The 17,747-nt window shown below is 35.9% G+C and overlaps 1 protein-coding gene across 1 annotated transcript in view; it reads right to left on the bottom strand.

Annotated features, from left to right (window-relative positions):
• The window catches only part of LOC122817051 (bactericidal permeability-increasing protein-like), a 505,866-nt gene that overhangs the window by 179,743 nt on the left and 308,376 nt on the right, over positions 1 to 17,747 (bottom strand). The window contains exons 10-11 of the mRNA XM_044090193.1: positions 9,279 to 9,446; positions 3,193 to 3,260 (exon numbers count right to left, since the gene is read on the bottom strand). Of these exons, the coding sequence (XP_043946128.1) occupies positions 3,193 to 3,260; positions 9,279 to 9,446 (236 nt within the window). The remainder of the gene's footprint in view (positions 1 to 3,192; positions 3,261 to 9,278; positions 9,447 to 17,747) is intronic.

A 17,747-nucleotide genomic window follows, 5' to 3' on the forward strand; every position in this document is an offset into this window, starting at 1 on the left:
ATTTTCTGCCTTTCTTATACTTAGATGCGTGCACACACACACACACACACACACACACACACACACACACACACACGCACACACGCACACACACGCACACACACACGCACACACACGCGCACACACGCACACACACGCACACACACACACGCACACGCACACACGCACACACACGCACACACACACGCGCGCGCGTGTGCGTGCACACATGCACACACGCACACACACACACACGCACACACACACATACACGCACACACACACCTTACATTTCTGCGTGTACTGTTAAATGACAACACTGAGTCTTGCATGCTTCTATTTGTTGCTTCCGTTGCTAAAACAATGTTTAAGGCATTTTCAAATGCATGATTATTTTCCCATAACCTTCTTTGAATGTGGTCCTTTATTCGACACACAATCCAGTCTGTCCACATTTGTTGTAAAGTTTGCCCATAATTACAGCCTTGGGCCCTTTTCTTGAGTCAACCACACTGTCACAGATTCAGTAAGCCCTATTGCAAAAAAATCAAAACTGAATATTTATGCTGTTTCACTAGGTTTAGGACCCCAATAATGTTAACAGCTGTGTGTAAGGGTTTTTCACTAGGTTTTCAGTGACACTGCATTAAACTGTAACTCATAGCTCCACATTTACTTATGAAACTTGTACTCTTTTTGACTTTATTCTCACTCTGTTATAACAAAATCCACTATTTCACCCTATTCTTTCCACATCTGGCTTTTTACCACATAATAAGTGAAATTATTTTTTTATCTTTTAATTCCTCCTTCAAAGTTCTTGCAAGTCGTTGAAGTGTTAGAAGCGTTGACATATTTGAAAGCTGAAAAAGTGTTTTATTAGAAAACACAACTATTTATCGCACTAATGTTTGTCAGTATACGAAGAGCAGTATATACTGTATGCTTAAACAAATTCCTGCATTTTCAGAGCATTAGTGTTTCATTAGTTGCTTTGTTGCTGAAGGTATTTAAACTGTCTTTGAGGTGAGGTGGCTCAGAGTAAAGGAAATTCTTTTTTCAAACTTATCCCTTTTTTCTACATTTGTGCAACCTGGGAGGTAATATACCTGCAGATCTGGGGAGTAAAGCTAGAGCCTTGCATTAAGGGATGGTACAAGAAATATTCCCTAATATTATAATATTCTCTTTTGAGTGGTTGCCAGCTATGTGATTATGCGTTCCTGTGGGACCTCATTGTATCAGCTTTGCTACTTTGAATCCGAACTATGCAACACTTGCTGTTTCATTACAGTGCTATCTTAAAGAGAAAGTCAAACACATAAAATAGTTCAGAAACTTTAATGTGTGACCAAGAGTGTGTAGAAGTGGCAAAAAACATTTTAACAATTTCAGTAGCAGGAGCAAGACTAAACTGGTTTGTGCAGGTTCCTATGTATAAATGCATATTTTACAAAGAAACCACACTCTTTGTAATATACAGAACAAATAGAGGATGCTTTCAATCTTCTTCTTCTTCTTTCGGCTTTTTCCCGGTCAGGGGTCACCACAGCGGATCACCTTGTCCGCACATTGAGTGGCAGTGGAGTTTTACGGTGTCGAGTTGCCAGCCCGGCACCCAACCTTCCACAGAAGGCACACTCACATGCACACCTAGGGCCAATTTAGAGTGTTCAGTCCGCCTGCAGCATGTCTTTTGGGATGTGGGAGGAAACCGGAGCACCCGGAGGAAACCCACGCGACCACAGGGAGGACATGCAGACTCCGCACAGAAGGCACCCCAGCCGGGGATCGAACCGGAGAACCTCTTGCTGTGAGGCGGCAATGCTAACCACTGCACCACCGTGGCCACCCTAAATAGAGGATGCTTTCAATACTGCACCTAAAATAACATAGCATGTAGAATGCATATAAAAGATACTACATTCATCTGCTGGGATGCTGTGCCCATGTTCTTCTGATGGGCATCATCTAGATAGAATACAGCAGCTCCTATTCTTCTGTCTCAGGCATTCTGGAACTGGGAAACAGATCTAACTAGCCAACATATAGATAAAGCTATTAATGACACCCAGTGTTTCTGTTTAAGGTGGGCATTACTACAACTAATACATAGCTTATAGCCAGAAAGAAGCATCTTTGTGAAATGAAAGCCATACGGAAAATTAAAAAGTGATTCATCTGAATTTAGTGCTCAAAGTATATACATTTGTGGACTGCAAGTATACAAATCCCCTTTAAAATCTTTATCATCATTGACTGACCTGTATCTTGAAATTATCCCTATGCATAAGAAAATGTATCAGTCAACCAAACAAAAAACATTCTACCTAAACACACTGTGAACAGCTTGCTGAAAACATATTTGGGCAGCATTTCTCCTATGATATTTTTTTTTACCTGGATTGTTATAGGGAATCCTTTTGCAATGGAGGAGTAATGCAAGTAAAACATGCTCCAGTTTCTCTTTTGGTCAATTCAAATTTTTTTGTTTTCTCAACAGCAGGAAACCACTTCAGGTTTATGCATTCTACCATATCCCTCCTCCATAGCCGGCCTTAGGCATAGACCAACAAGGCGGCCGCCTAGGCGCCGGTCTAGCAGGGGCGTTTTTCCAGTAAACTGGATGATGTAAATAGACCAGGATGGGGGCACCAGGTGATGTGGGGGGACACTCTGGAACCCTTTTGCCTTGGGCACCACTTGACCTAAGGCCGACCCTGCCCTCCTCAATGAAAAAATCATCAGGACACATTTTGTGCTTTGTTGCTTAGAAAGTCATCCTTTTTTGCTGTTCAGCATGAGGATTGTCTTTAATCACTGAAGCCGCTAAGAAGTAAGAACTACAGGAGACTGCCCAGTGCCTTTTTTCCATGTATGCATCAATATTATGTCAATCTTTTCCATTATAATTTCCTGCCTAATACCTTTCAACTATTAAAATAAAAATGATACTCCCTTCCAATTAAACTTTAAACAAGAAGGCTCACTCTCCCATTTTGTATTTTGTGCAACTTAATAAATTCAGGAAATCTGTTTTTGTCTACCGTATGAATGCATTTATTTATTTATTTTTTGTTGAAAAGAACTTAACTTTACAGTTATGGCCAAAGGCTGAAAAAAGTTACCCTCTTTCAGATATGTGGTCATGCCTTGCAATACACCAAAAGGAAATAACTGTCTTAATAGTTGTATAGAAAGTTTGATAATTACCTGTCCAGGGAAAGGCTCCCAAAAAGATTCTTGCCTTTAACTCCTACTTTAGCAGAGATTTCTGTACTCTGAAGAAAAAAGAGAAAATGAGAAAACATTTTATTGAATGATATCCTAAAGTTTGCCTGCACATGTACAAAATAAATCATTGTAAAAGTAAACATTTTTAGGTACATTTTAAAATTGTGGGCTTACATTCTTCTCCCATCTATGTCAGCCTTCTAAAACAGCCCTCATAAAAATGTACAGATACAGAGACTGAAGCAGTGTAGATGACTAACCACTGCAGCTGTCATGAATACTAAAACATACTGCATCACATTCTGAGGGGTGCATATTGAGGCAGAGATGTCTGATGGTGACTGTTGAGTCTTGCATTAGCACTATTCTGACAGATGCCAGAATTAATGTCAGGTGTATAAAACTGTTGAAATCATGTACTTGTGCTTGCAATGGGCAAGGTATTCATAGGTTAGAGATTAAAGTGCTTTCAAAAATAATTTCTGTTATTTTTGACATTTTGTCCTTTATCCTTTTACATAAATGGAAATGTGCTGAATGCATAAAGCATGCTTGACATAATATGATTCAATATAAATCTGTTAGAAATGAACTGCTCCATTGATGAATTCCATGGCTCTAAATTCTTACTTCCTGGAGGAATTGTATTTCCTGGTCTGGATGTGGAGATTTCCATGAATGTCCACAGAAGGAAAATGTAGAAGACAAATGAGATGGGATGGAAAGTACAGATAGAATTACTGCTGTTATATGTTGGTCAGTGAGTTTTAGGGCTTATCTTTTATCTGTAGCCCAATGTCACTGGCAGGGGTTCTGCAGGCACATACTTAAAATAATCTGGTCATAAAAAATCCCTTCCCTTTACACTACACCAGGTAGTGCATGAAGTGCTGAACATTTCTGCAGCATTACAAAAGGTGTTCAGAAGCTGATTTAGCTGGTGGAAAAGCTTTTTATATCACAGCTTTCTCAATGGTCATGCCACTGAACTTAAAAGTAAACTTTAACCTTAATGACATCATGGTAGTGAAAGCATGAAGTATGTCCCTACACTTTAATGGGTGCACTGCCACTCATGCACAGATGTGCATCCGTTATAGTCTATGGATGCAGTGCTCGCTCTACCTATAGTGATGTCAGGATGGGCCACAGTAGATTTATTTTGGCAGTGGCTTAATAAAAAGTTTAGGAAGATTTTTATTAAAAATGGCCGAAAATACATACTAAATTACAACAACTTAGGTGCATCGCAGCACCTAACTCGCTAGATAAACAGATAAATCACTTTAAGCATGAATGTAGCTCTGTGACACATTCTGATACTCTTTATCCGTTGCAGAGGTACCTACTTTTTTTTATTAGATGTCGAAGTAAGCCCTCTTGGGATGATAGTCCTTCCTTCCATCTTCCCTTCCTTTCAGTCAACTTTTGAAAATCCCGTCTCACTTCTGGGCTTAGATAGTTTCCATTGAGATTGGTAACACTGTTCACTAAAAGGCTCAAAAAACAAGAACTGCACCAAAAAATAAAATATAATAAAATAAAGCAGTTCAAAATAGAAAAGCAGCTTGAAAATAAGTAGAAACACTTTATTAAACTAAAGTACAACTGATAAACACTTTTGTTCTAAACAGAACTTCATCAGACCAAGTTGCAAACTCACACCAACCAAGAATAAATAGCTCAAAGCAAGGGTCATATGACCCAATTAACTCAATGCTTTAACCCCTTCCTTTTCAAAAACATTTAAAATTCTCCCTATCATTAATACCTAGATAAACACAGGCATTCAGATTCAACTTGCCAACAATATTATTTCCAATCAAGATAATTTTTAGCATCCCACCTAACATCATAATTATTTACCTGATCTATCACAGCAAATCTATAAATCTTTGAGCTATTTTTTCTTGGTTGGTGTGAGTTTGCAACTTGGTCTGATGAAGTTCTGTATAGAACGAAAGCTCTTACCAGTTGTATTTAACTTTAGTTTAATAAAGTGTTTCTAGTTTTTTTTGAGCCATTTTTTTTTAACTGTTTTATTTTATTGGTAACACTGTCTCAAGCAGAATCGTAAGAAGAATAAAAAAGTATTTCCCTGCTTCAGAGATAATGCTTACTAAAGGAAGGTAATGAAACCTAAGGATACAGCCACCCATGAAAAATTATGTCAGTGGGTATGTCAGTGGCCAGTCAGACTTTAAAGCATTATAACTCTTTGCAGTTCACTTAGAGAAGCTCAACCTCATGAAGCCTATCCCTCTTGAACTTTTATTTTGCAAATCTGCTCTTGCCCTGTTTCCCGTTTCATCTTATTCCTTAATGTTTATTCATGTTTTTCTATTATTGTCATAGTGGCTCTGGGTCAACTAGTGCCCTAGGCAAAAGGGCTCCACAGCACCCTCCACCACACTACCTGGTGCCTCCATCCTGGTCTACCTACAACAAATAAATACTGGAAAAGCACCCCTGCTAGACCGGCGCCCTAGGCGGCCGCCTAGTTGGCCTATGCCTAAGGCCGGCTATGTTGTCATATGAATAATTTATGTAATATTGCATCGCTCCATTAGACCAGATTAATGAGTACAATTTAATGAGAAAGAAAGGTTGTTTCAAGTAACCCCACAGCAAACCTGAACACACTAAGGTCCACTGAAATTTAGTAATGTAAGATAAATACAAAACATAAAGTTTTTATAGAGTCTATGTTAAAAGATCAACTTTTGAAACAGTTGAATTACTTATGATGGAATTCATATGATTGACAATTAAAAAGTCAAACATATCCCCATTTGCTTAACTAGTGAATTGTCCTGAGATTGCAGAACAGTGGAAACCAGGAAATATGCCCTTTCTCCCACTGTAGTGCGATCTTGGAGTTGGTACGTATACATATATATATATATATATATATATATATATATATATATATGGGTCTATATTACAAGATCGAAAACCTGTTTCAGCGAACACCACAACACCGACACACAAAGCCCAAACCGCAAATATGCCAAACCCCTAAAGCGCGAAATTTCAAATCTCGAATTGTCATAGTCGGCCAGCACCACCGCACACTACATACTACATACCCAAACATAATAAATAAAACACATACATACACTAACCAAACCCTACTTCTAACCCTACACTAAACCTTACATACATTAACTATCTATGCACTTACCTTAACCCGCACCCTAACCCTAAGGTCCATAACTATTGCACACTTACCTTACGGAGCTATATCACAGATGGGCCAACCATGACACTTTGACATTTTGTGTTTCGCGGTTTTGAACATTCGCCGTTACCGTAGTTTGAGCTATATGTGTCGGTGTTGTGGTGTTCGCTGAAACGGGTTTTCGATCTCGTAATATAGACACATATATATATATATATATATATATATATATATATATATAATTACTAGGAGGATATAGAAGTGCAGGGGGGGCTTGCCCCCCCCCCAGTAAAAATGCTGTTTTTAGTTTTTACATACGTTCAACTTTTTATCCATATATATATATATATATATATATATATGTATATATATATATAAAATTACTAGGAGGGTATAGAGGTGCAGGGGGGGCTTGCCCCCCCCAGTAAAAATGCTGTTTTTAGTTTTTACATACGTTCAACTTTTTATCTGCGGTGGTGGTGCTGTAGCGCTGTCACCTCACAGTAAGACGCTGTCTGGTTCGACTCTCAGTTAGAGTGTCGTCTGCGTGGAGACATGCATGAATGGGTGTACCTTCGTTGAAGGTTGTGTATTAGGGCTGGCAACTCAGCACGTAAAAATCAACTGCCAATCATTAGCGGACTGGAGTTCTGCTGTGGCGACCCCTAACCGGGAAAAGCCGAAAGAAACAACAACATACGTTCAACTTTTTAAACAGTCGATCATATGAGTTCGATCATATGAAATTTGACCATTTAAAAAGTCAATCATATGACATAGATCCAGTTTAATATTGTGTGGTATATATCTACAAAAACAAAATATAATTGGATAACCATTTTGAACATTTCTGGTTTGGTTGTTGTTTAAAAGGGACTTTTGTTAAAAAAAACTAAGGTTTGACTTAATCAGAGTTCAGCACATCTCAGCACTGGAGTGTGCGTGTGTAATGTATTTGTTGATAACAACTGTGCATAAAACTGGAGGGATAATGTATGACTTGTTGAAGACTTGATATGATGACTGTTGTGTTTAACTACCTTTAGGGCTAAGTAAACAGCTACCTTTAAGGCTTATGTTGGTATGATTCCTCTGTTAGTATGAATGCATTCCTTGTATGTGTCTGTGGTTGTCTGAAATATTGTTCATTTTGTTCCTTTATATGTGTGTGTGTGTGTGTGTGTGTGTGTGTGTGTGTGTGTGTGTGTGTGTGCATGCGTGGTGAGTGTATGTGATATGGCCTTCCAGTGCTAGCCTTCATGGCAGAGTAGAATACCAAAAGACTACAAAGAGCTAGAAGCAATACTTTGCAGGTTTGCTCTGCTTGAAGAGTTTTCACATCACTGTGATACACTTGTTACCTATCATACCAAGATCTATTTTTTTTACTAGACACTCTCTTTTTCAAAATACTAAATGAAGGTTACTGCCCACCCCTGAGAACAGATCTGTCAGTAAGAGAATAAGTATACCTGCTACGAAACAGACAGGATGACATCCTCACTCTAAGCAGACCACCCTTTAAACTGTCATTGGGGAAGAAGCCTTTTGCAGAGTGGACACTGCTCTGTGGAATAAACTTCTCTCTGAAGTGAAATCTGAGCCCACTCTCCCAGGGTTCAAAGATGCGCTCTCTGAGCACCTCCTTAGTGATACAGTGAAACTGTTTTAGGGATAATGGAAAAGTCGCATAACAATCCGTCTCCATCACTCTCCAGACTTAATACAACCCCAAACCAGTCTGTTGTCTCTAGAGCTCTAAAACTGTTCAGTGCAAATATGTACGTAGTCTGTTGCATACTATTATGATATGCTTCTTTATACTGCCTACACTCTTTTCTCCCCAGAATCCGTCTAGCTCTCAACTGCATTTTTGTAATGACTGCACATTGGAAATATGTACATAATTTCCTAAAACTCGATTAATTGCATTTTCCTGTTTCATATATTTCAGCCACTGATTGTGTAAAAGAATCAACTTGTATTACTGTAACTTAAGACCATCAATAATGTGCAGCTGTTATATTGCACAATCTATATTTCTTATGACTTTGCTTTTATATTGTGGATAATTGAGTCAGTGGAACTACAGTCCTGATTGTCTCTATGCACAAAACTGTAACTATTTGTCTTTACTTCTATATTTTAGATAGTATGGATGGGTGATACTGTTTCTTATTGTATGCTTCTCTGTCTATTGCAGCTGTAAAGCATCTTTGGACTGGCCCACTGACCCAATTATCAAATAATAAATAACTAAGTGCATGTGGGTTTGAAATACTTAAATACATTCCTGAGACTGTTAAAATGTTATGATATGATAACTATAATAATTGTCTAATACAGTCTGAAAGACTGACCAACCTGTATAATATATTATGTACGGGTGCATGGCAAAAGAATAGCAAGCAAGTATCCAACAGTCGGTTATAACACTATATACTAGTATATGTAATTGCCTGTAACAGTCAGTGTAGTATCATTACCGATATACATTTGGTTTACTGACTTTTACAAAAGTAGAATTACTCTAAATAAGTAACATTTCTAATCAAAGACTGAAATAACTGTCATCCTTTGCACAACATATTCTATTTGAATTACATAGATAAAATAAAGAAATTGAACTGTTGAGGTAATCTCTTGTACAAAGCACTGTCACTTTTGTTAGAAAATTATGTACAAGTATGTACAATGTTTTGGTTTGTGGCATATTTCATCTTTTTTAACTTCTATCATTTTTCCCATCTGAGGAGTTTGGTTCTGGTATTAAAATTCACGGAAATAATTCACAATATTTAGTTATGCACCCATTTCATACAATTTTGAAAAATACAAAATCAGTTCTAAAATATGTATATAAAATTTAAAAAGAAACACTGACCACATGTAGAACAAATAGATGAGCTAATGACTTGTTGGGTAAAATCGCAAAAGCATCAATGGTGCAGGTTGCTGTAAGAGCCAGTTTGCCTGGTGATATTGTCAGGGAAGGTGCCAAATCAGCAGCGACATGCATCATCATCAACATATTTGGATACATTTTCTGAACCTAGAATTATAAATGGAGAAACATAGAATTGAGCAATAACTGATGTCATATAGTGCCATGTGAAAGGCAGACTACAGAGAATTACACTACAACAGAAATGGAAACCAGCATGCACAGATATATGCTAACCTAAGGTCTCTTGTCAAGAATAGAGAAAAAAAACATGGCAAACACTGATTTGCTATATCTAAACCAATGGCTGACTGTAATTAAAACACAAAAATTTGACAAAGCTTTGAAAGATCATTTGCAAGACACACAAAAAGTGATACAAAACTGTTATATGAAAAACTGTTTTGGTCACAGGATTTTAATACAGCCTGTTGTAATCCTATAGTTCTGATAATGTTTATTGCCTGTATGAACCTGTTTTGATTTGTCAGGTGTTTTTCTGGTAGACATAACTGTGTTTGTTGGTTCTAGGGAATGTTTGTAAGTGCCAGCAACAGCCATGATTCTCATTGGTTCTTAGTGGTCAACCACTGGCAGGGATACCAAGAACAAACACAGGTGATAACTGTCACTGTATTTGAAGTATTATATGAGATTTGTGGATGACATCTTTTTTCTTTGGGTTGGCTCTCTATTAGAGTTAAATGAATTTATTACCTATCTGAATACAACTACTTCCTATTTAAGATTTGCATCTGAATATTCCATGGATGAAATTAATTTTATGGATGTGAGTGTTGGTATAGATACCGATGGACAAATATTTACAAAAATGTATAGGAAAGAATGTCATAAGAATACGTCACTTCATAGAATGAGTATGCATCCTAATTACATCTATAGGAACATTCTTAAGGGAAGCTACTAAGAATGTCAAGATTATATACAATAAATGATGATTTTGAAAGAGGCATCCAAGAGAGTCAGTGAGATTTTATGGAAACAGGATATTCATATACTGAAATAAATAACAGCATAAGAGAATTTGTTTCTCAAAGAGAAATACGAGGAAAAACATATTATTCTTATGAGAACAGTATGAGAAATAAGAATGCAATAAAAACCAACAGTAAACAAATGAATAGGGCGACACACATATTCTAGTAATATAAAATGAAATATGTAATATAATATGTAATATAATTAAGAAGCGGATATTAACGTGTGATGACAAAATAAAGGAAGTAGTAGGTGAAAAATCCTATTTTTGTTTTAAAAATAATTTAAATCTAAAGAGACACCTGTGATACGGTCCATACAATAAAATGATTACACATTCACAGAGAATAGGCACATATGCATGTAGAACATGCAAAGCACATCAATATATAAATAAAGACAATTATTTTATTCATCCAGTAACTAAAGAGAAAATTCACCCTAATTTATATGCAGACTGCCATTCCAAAGATTTAGTGTATTTGGCTTGTTGCCTTCACTTGGATCATTTTTACATTGTTACAACTAATGTTTGTTTTAAGCAATGTATACTTCAACATATAAATGATGTCAAAAAAGAAAAAAACGATTAAATGCTTTGGCGAGACATATACTATAATGTCCTGGACATATATTTAACTTTATGGTGCTGCAGTTAATGTCTATACATCAAAGAGGAGGAGATCTTGTAAATGAGACAAAAGTAAATGAAACAAAGTGAATTTGTAGATTACTAGCACATAGGTTGCCTGGTTTAAATGCAATGGTGCCTTTAAAACTGACACTGAAGAAAAGGAAGCTACATAAATAAATAAAAGATGTTGGCGACTGTGAATGGCTACAAATCGTGATTTCTGAATGACTTAGTAGATCTGATGAAGGTTTTCCCGAAAGAGCTTATCCTGTATGTATTTTTTAACCATGGTAGTCAGTGTATGTTTTATGTTTTATACGCTTTGCTTTCTAGTATACCAACTTTTAGCTGCCACCCTTATTTAGTGTTTTATTTGATATCTGTCATGTACTGTGTCTTACAAATTCAGTCAGTGGCTAGCTGTGGAGAATTCAGGATGGCTTTTCTAATCCTCATGTGGTCTTTTTTTGAGAAGGATCGCTGTTTTGCACAGCTGCATAGCTAAACAGGGATTAGACAGTTTCAGGAAATCAGTATATACATGTGTCCCCTTCAGTTCTTACTGTTTGAGAAACCTCTGGTCACTCAGCTATCTATCAGACATTTTGTCTGCGTAGTTGTCACACTTGTACCTTTTTATGCCTTTTTTTTTCTATATAATTTTAAAGAGAAATTAGCCTTTTGACTGTCTTCTCTCCAACATCAGCTAATAAGTGTGTTTGTGTAAATAAATTGTTTAAAGCTTAACAAGCAGTTAGGTTAAGGAGATTATAATCATTCTTCTTTTTAACAGAAAAAAAGACTCAAAACCTTAGAAGAAAATTCTGTAAAAGAAATCGATAAATGTAAAAAAATCTTCTATGACTAGGAAGAAAGAAAGAAAGAAAGAAAAAGAAAGAATATGGAAGGAGAGGAAAATCTGAAAAGCATTCCACTAAAAAGGCAGATACTGACAATTATAGGATCTGCTAATTATAGGATCTCCTGAATGGGTTGTTTCTACTTCAGCAGCTCCCAACACAGGGTTCACAAAATCAGTCACAAAGGCACCCAAACATGGTTCACCAATGCAAGTGTTACAGATAGGTTTATTATGGGTTCTATTTGGATGATATGATCTTTCTATGGACTGACAGTGAGGATAGATTACAAGAGTTTTTTAATTATTTACATGCCACTACTGACTTTTTAAGGTTTGCAATGCATGTGCAGATGGATTTGGTTAATTTTTTAGACATTACTATTAGAAAAATAAATTGAAGAAATATTTTGAATTCACCATTTTTCACAAGCCTACATATTCTAATTCATTTTTACATTTTGATAGTATGCATCCTGTTCACCAAAAGAAAGCCCTTGTTAAATTGGCCAGGATGGTTACAAACAAAGTGGAATTTCAACAAGAATGTGATAAACTGAAGCATATGTTACAGTTAAGAGGTTATCCTGATTCTTTTGTCTTGGATATTCTAGTAGAAGTTAGAGAAAAAAGAACATCTGGCCATTTTCTACCACTTTTAGGTAATAGGGGTAGTGATACAATTGTTGATACAAAATCAAATGCTTATTTACAAAGGTTTAATAACGCATGCATTTTGATGTATAATAATGATTTTTTTGGAATAAATTATCCAGAGAAATTGGAGGATTTTTGGGTTGAACAGAATATCCAGAAGTGGTGGGGGAAAAACTTGTCATTGTCTATACAAAAGATGTATGTGTTAAAATGTTATTGGAAAGATCAAGGAGAGATATTGGAAATGGTAAGATGATAAAATGTGGTCATTGTTACAGAAAATTAAATTGTGCATTCTATTTCAGGAATGGTTTTAATGAAATAGGTGTTGTAACTTCTACTATCAAGCGACCAACAGTTTTTATCCCCTCACCCCCACCCTATAGTCTCACTGTTTGAAAAATTATGTGAGATTAGAAGGTATTTTAAAAATGGATCTAGGAATGTTGTCCATCATAACATGACATTGGAGGCGAGAACTCTACTAAAAGAAATTCCTCAGAATAAGAAGATTAGGTTAATGAAACCAGACAAGGGTGAGGGCCTGGTGGTTATGGACACCAATGATTATGTAAATAGAATGTTTAGTATATTATATTTAGATACTTATGATGAAGTTTCACTGAATGACGTCAATATTGCATATAGAAATATTGATTTGACACTGAAAGAAATGGTTTTGAGTAACTTCATTACTTTAGATGAATATAATTTGTAATGGTCCATAACCCCAGGATCCTCACCATTTTTGGGTTTCCAAAAATTCATAAGAACCTAACTGATCCACCAATGTGGATGCTAAAGCGTTCAAAACATATTGCCCAGCTAAGTACATTGATTGGTACATGATACAAAAATATTTTTGAGAATAGTAGGTGCCTATTGAAAGATTCATGTTTTTTTAACAGATATCTCTAAGGGAATGTATATGGATGATTTGATTTTTGTTACAATGGACATACAGGATTTATATTCAGTTATTCTCCATGAATTACACATTGATTGGCTTTATGAATACCTTTGTTTTTTGCTAACCTTGATAAGAGGATGAGTGATAATTTGAGAGTTTTTATGAACTTGGTACTGGAGAATAATTTTTTAATATTCAAAAACTAGTTGTTTAGACAGAAGATGGGAGTGGCTCTGGGGGCAGTTTGCTAATGCAGTCCTTTCATACTGGGACGTTCAATATGTACTAAATTCAGAGTTTAAAGATAGCTGGGTTTATTATGGGTGCCATTTGGATGACATCACCTTTCTATGGACTGACAGTGAGGATAGATTACAAGAGTTTTCTAATTATTTACATTCCACTATTGAATTCTTAAGGTTTACAATGCATGTGCAGATGGATTCGGTTAATTTTTTAGACATTCCTATTAGAAAAAAATAAATTGAGGAAATATTTTAAATCAACCATTTTTCGCAAGTCTACATATTCTAATTCTTTTTTATATTTTGATAGTATGCATCTTGTTCACCAAAAGAAAGCCCTTGTTAATGGGCAGTGTGTGAGATTGGCCAGGATGGTTACAGACAAAGGGAAATTTCATCAAGAATATGATAAACTGAAGCATATGTTAAAGTTAAGAGGTTATCCTGATTCTTTTGTCTTGGATATTCTACTAGAAGTTAGAAGAAAAAAGAATATCTGGCCATTTTCTACCACTTGCAGGCAATAGGGGTAGTGATACAATTGTTGGTACAAAATCAAATGCTGACTTACAAAGGTTTAATAGAGCATGTATTTTGATATATAATAATGATTTTTCTGGATTGAAATCGATTATCCAGAGAAATTGGAGGATTTTTGGGCTTGAACAGAATATTTGGGTCTATATCACATAGTCGAAGTTTTATGAACATGAAATGTACGAACCATTCCATTTGAAGTTACAAAACTTTGACTATGCACCCCCCATACCCCCGCTACTTAAATATACCAACTCTGAGATCGCACCTCATTCAACAGAATGGAAGCCTCACTTACGGAGGTTTCTGTTGAAATGCTCGAACTTGTACAGGTTCGAACTTATGGTCTTGACCATATAAGGTTCGAATTTGTACAAGTTCGACTATGCGATAGGAACCTGAATATTCAGAAGTGGTGAGGGAAAAACCTGTTATTGTCTATAAGAAAGATGTATGTGTTAAAATATTTTTGGAAAGATCCGGGAGAGATATAGGAAATGGTAAGATGATAAAATGTGGTCACTGTTCCCAGTGCCGTTATATTAGTGAAGGGGCTTTAGTAGATTTAGAAAGTTATGGACAAATTATTATTGCAAAGAAATGTCATTGTGGAAGTAAGGGAGTGGTGTACCTGGCTTTGGCTTTAGTAGATCTAGAAAGTTATGGACAAATTATTATTGGAAAGAAATTTCATTGTGGAAGTAAGGGAGTGGTGTACCTGGCTCTGTGTGAGGGTTGTAATTGGTTCATAAGAGTGTACTAGGCTAATGGCCCTGGGGCCTTTACAAGCCTAGTCATAGGATTACCCTGGCATCATGCCACCTGACCTTGTGCATTTTATATAGGTAAAACTAAGGTTAGTTTGAGGAAAAGAGTTTACCAACACCTTTATGATATAAAGAAAACAGATGTTAAGAATGCACTGTACAAGCATTTAGAAAAGAATCCATCCCAATAGGTTTACATTTATAATTATTGATCAAGTTGATCTAGGACAGACAGGGGCACCAGAGGACGATGTCATAGAATTTCTGGAACTCAGGTGGCAGTTAAAAACTAATGTCACTGCATATCCAGGATTGAATGAAACTATTTTCTTAACTAGTTTTTTTGAAACTTAGAGCCGCATTCTTTTTGCAGTAAAGCTGTGGTTGTTGATTTTAAAGTTTTACTATTAATTTTTAAACATGTTTTATAATGTTTGATTGAATTTGTAAATAAATTATGGTCTGCAAGTATTTATTGAAGTAAAATGATTTTTAAAAAAGTTTAGGATAATAGTGTGCATGTTTAATTTTTTAATTGTCACCATGGTGATTTATTTAATGAGGAAGGGGTGGTATGTTGATGGATTTTATACATGGTTGTAATTTTGTGTAGTTCGCTGTTCTGATGAAGTCCTAAGCAATTAAGGATGAAAACGCTTAATGTTTGTATAATAAAATTGTGTATTTTGGTGCCATCTCTGAAGTCTTCACTTCCTTTTGTTGCTTCAATTGTTACAGATGGTTAAATCAAAACTGCACCATTGGCAGTACTGATGTGAGATCGTCTTAGAATTATATCGCAAAGGTAAAAATTACCACAATGAGATTTTAATGTATTTCTGCTGAATCTCTTAAAATAGTGCATTCTAGAAGCTTTTAAAAGTGTTCCAGTTTTACCTCATCCAATTCTAAATATAGTTGTTAAAGAGAATGTAAAGTGGTGCAAGAAACAGCTTTAACTCGCTAGCAAACTGATTCTGTCCCTCAGGCAAACTACTGTCAGTCTCCATTGAGAATTGAAACCAGGAGACCTTTGCCAGTACTTATGAAGAAAATGAAGGGTAAAAGAAAAAAAACTCTTCTCCAGTGTTCTCAGAGGACTTCCATATGGCCAAGACAGAGTCACTTCCATACCCCAGTTCAGATCATGAGGATACCTTTTACCGATCATCATGATCCCTTCCAGAGCATGTAATATTCTCTGTGATTGTGAGTTCAATATGAGAATTTTTGTGTGGCTTATACAAGACCCTTAATAAAAAAAACAGGTGTAGAAAAAAACCTCTTAATTTGTTCAGATGACAGCTTACCAGAATTCTGTAATAACCATGCTGTATACAGACAGTACCAGATTTGAATACAGGGTATAAGTTGAGAAAATTTAAATCCACTGCAGACATAACCAGAGAATGTGTTCTTAAATGTGCATAGGATATAGCAGATGCATCATGCAAACCTGTCATGTCAGGTTCTGCATTAAAAGAGACATGTATGACTCAGAACGGAAAATAACTCTGTTGATGTGAAAGCACAACCTTGAGATGCACCAGTCCTTCATATTTGTTGCTTGGAGAACCATCAAATGATATCTTCGTTGACCTTGAAAGGAAAGGAAAAACAAAATTTGCTATCAAACAGCTACTTTATTCTCCCACTTCAATTTTCTGGAAGTTTTCTCAATCAAGAGACCTTTTTTATAGGAATCAGGTCTCTGTCCAGAAATCTTCAAACCAGACATAATATAAGAGGAAACAATCCCCTTCCACCCACGTCACAAGAAAAAAATGAAAGGGAAATTACCCTAGAGGTGCTAGCAGTGACATCTGTTCGAAGGTTTTCATGATCCCCTACCCACTACTCTTGGGAAGTAGTTTCATTATCATTTACTAGCTTGTAATCAATCACAACGGACACATGTGTTCTTCATACTATATTTCAAAGGTGTTTCAACAAATACTGCTTTCGTTTTCTATTCAACGTATCTCCACAGATTCCAAATACCATAATGTTAATGAAACCATTACTGGGAAAAACTCAGTATAATGGGTTCCAGACCGCCAAAGAAAAGCTATTTATCTAGGTTGTTCTGGCCATACTTCTCAACTGTACAGCTTTTCACAGAATGTCCACATTTTTACTTCATATTTTTTCGTCTCTTTTGCATAAAATCTGTGATTTCCTGACAAATTACTGAGGGTTAAAGTCACTAATTGAGTTTCAGACTTCATGTCCATCATAAAATGCATGTTAACACAAATCCTGTTATTCAAACAATTTTTTAAGTTTATAAGAGCGATATTTAAAATATGAGCCTATTTCTGGGCCTTTGCCCCTCCCCCATTATTTTAGGCTTTGTCCAGATTTCTTGCATTATGAGGCTGATAGGTAAGTTGTTCCTAAAGTGAGAGAGCTCCTTGAGGAAAATCCTAGATTTATAATATTTAAAATAAGTAGCTTTGTATGAAGAAACTCAGAATGGTAACATAAAAAAAGTACAGACTTTCATACAACAGGATTTTTAAAGGATTTTTTCATGGCAACAATGTACATGAAAGATACATACAGTCTTAAAGAAAATATTTAAGGTTTTGGGCTCCTTGCTCACCTTTCCATTTTGAAGTTCTGACATTTGCTTTATCCAAAACCCTGAGAATATTTTCAAAATACATAGCTCCACTGTTATCCAAATGAAAGTTAGTCTGATAGTAGTTTAGACTGAATGATTATTTCTTCACTACACTGTGGCAAATGTAATGAACTTTCTTTAAATTATAATAATTTTCAAGAAATCTTCTTTGCCT

Source organism: Protopterus annectens, chromosome 12.part0 (assembly GCF_019279795.1).
Source record: "Protopterus annectens isolate FY-2018-M chromosome 12.part0, PAN1.0, whole genome shotgun sequence".
Lineage (NCBI taxonomy): Eukaryota > Metazoa > Chordata > Ceratodontiformes > Protopteridae > Protopterus > Protopterus annectens.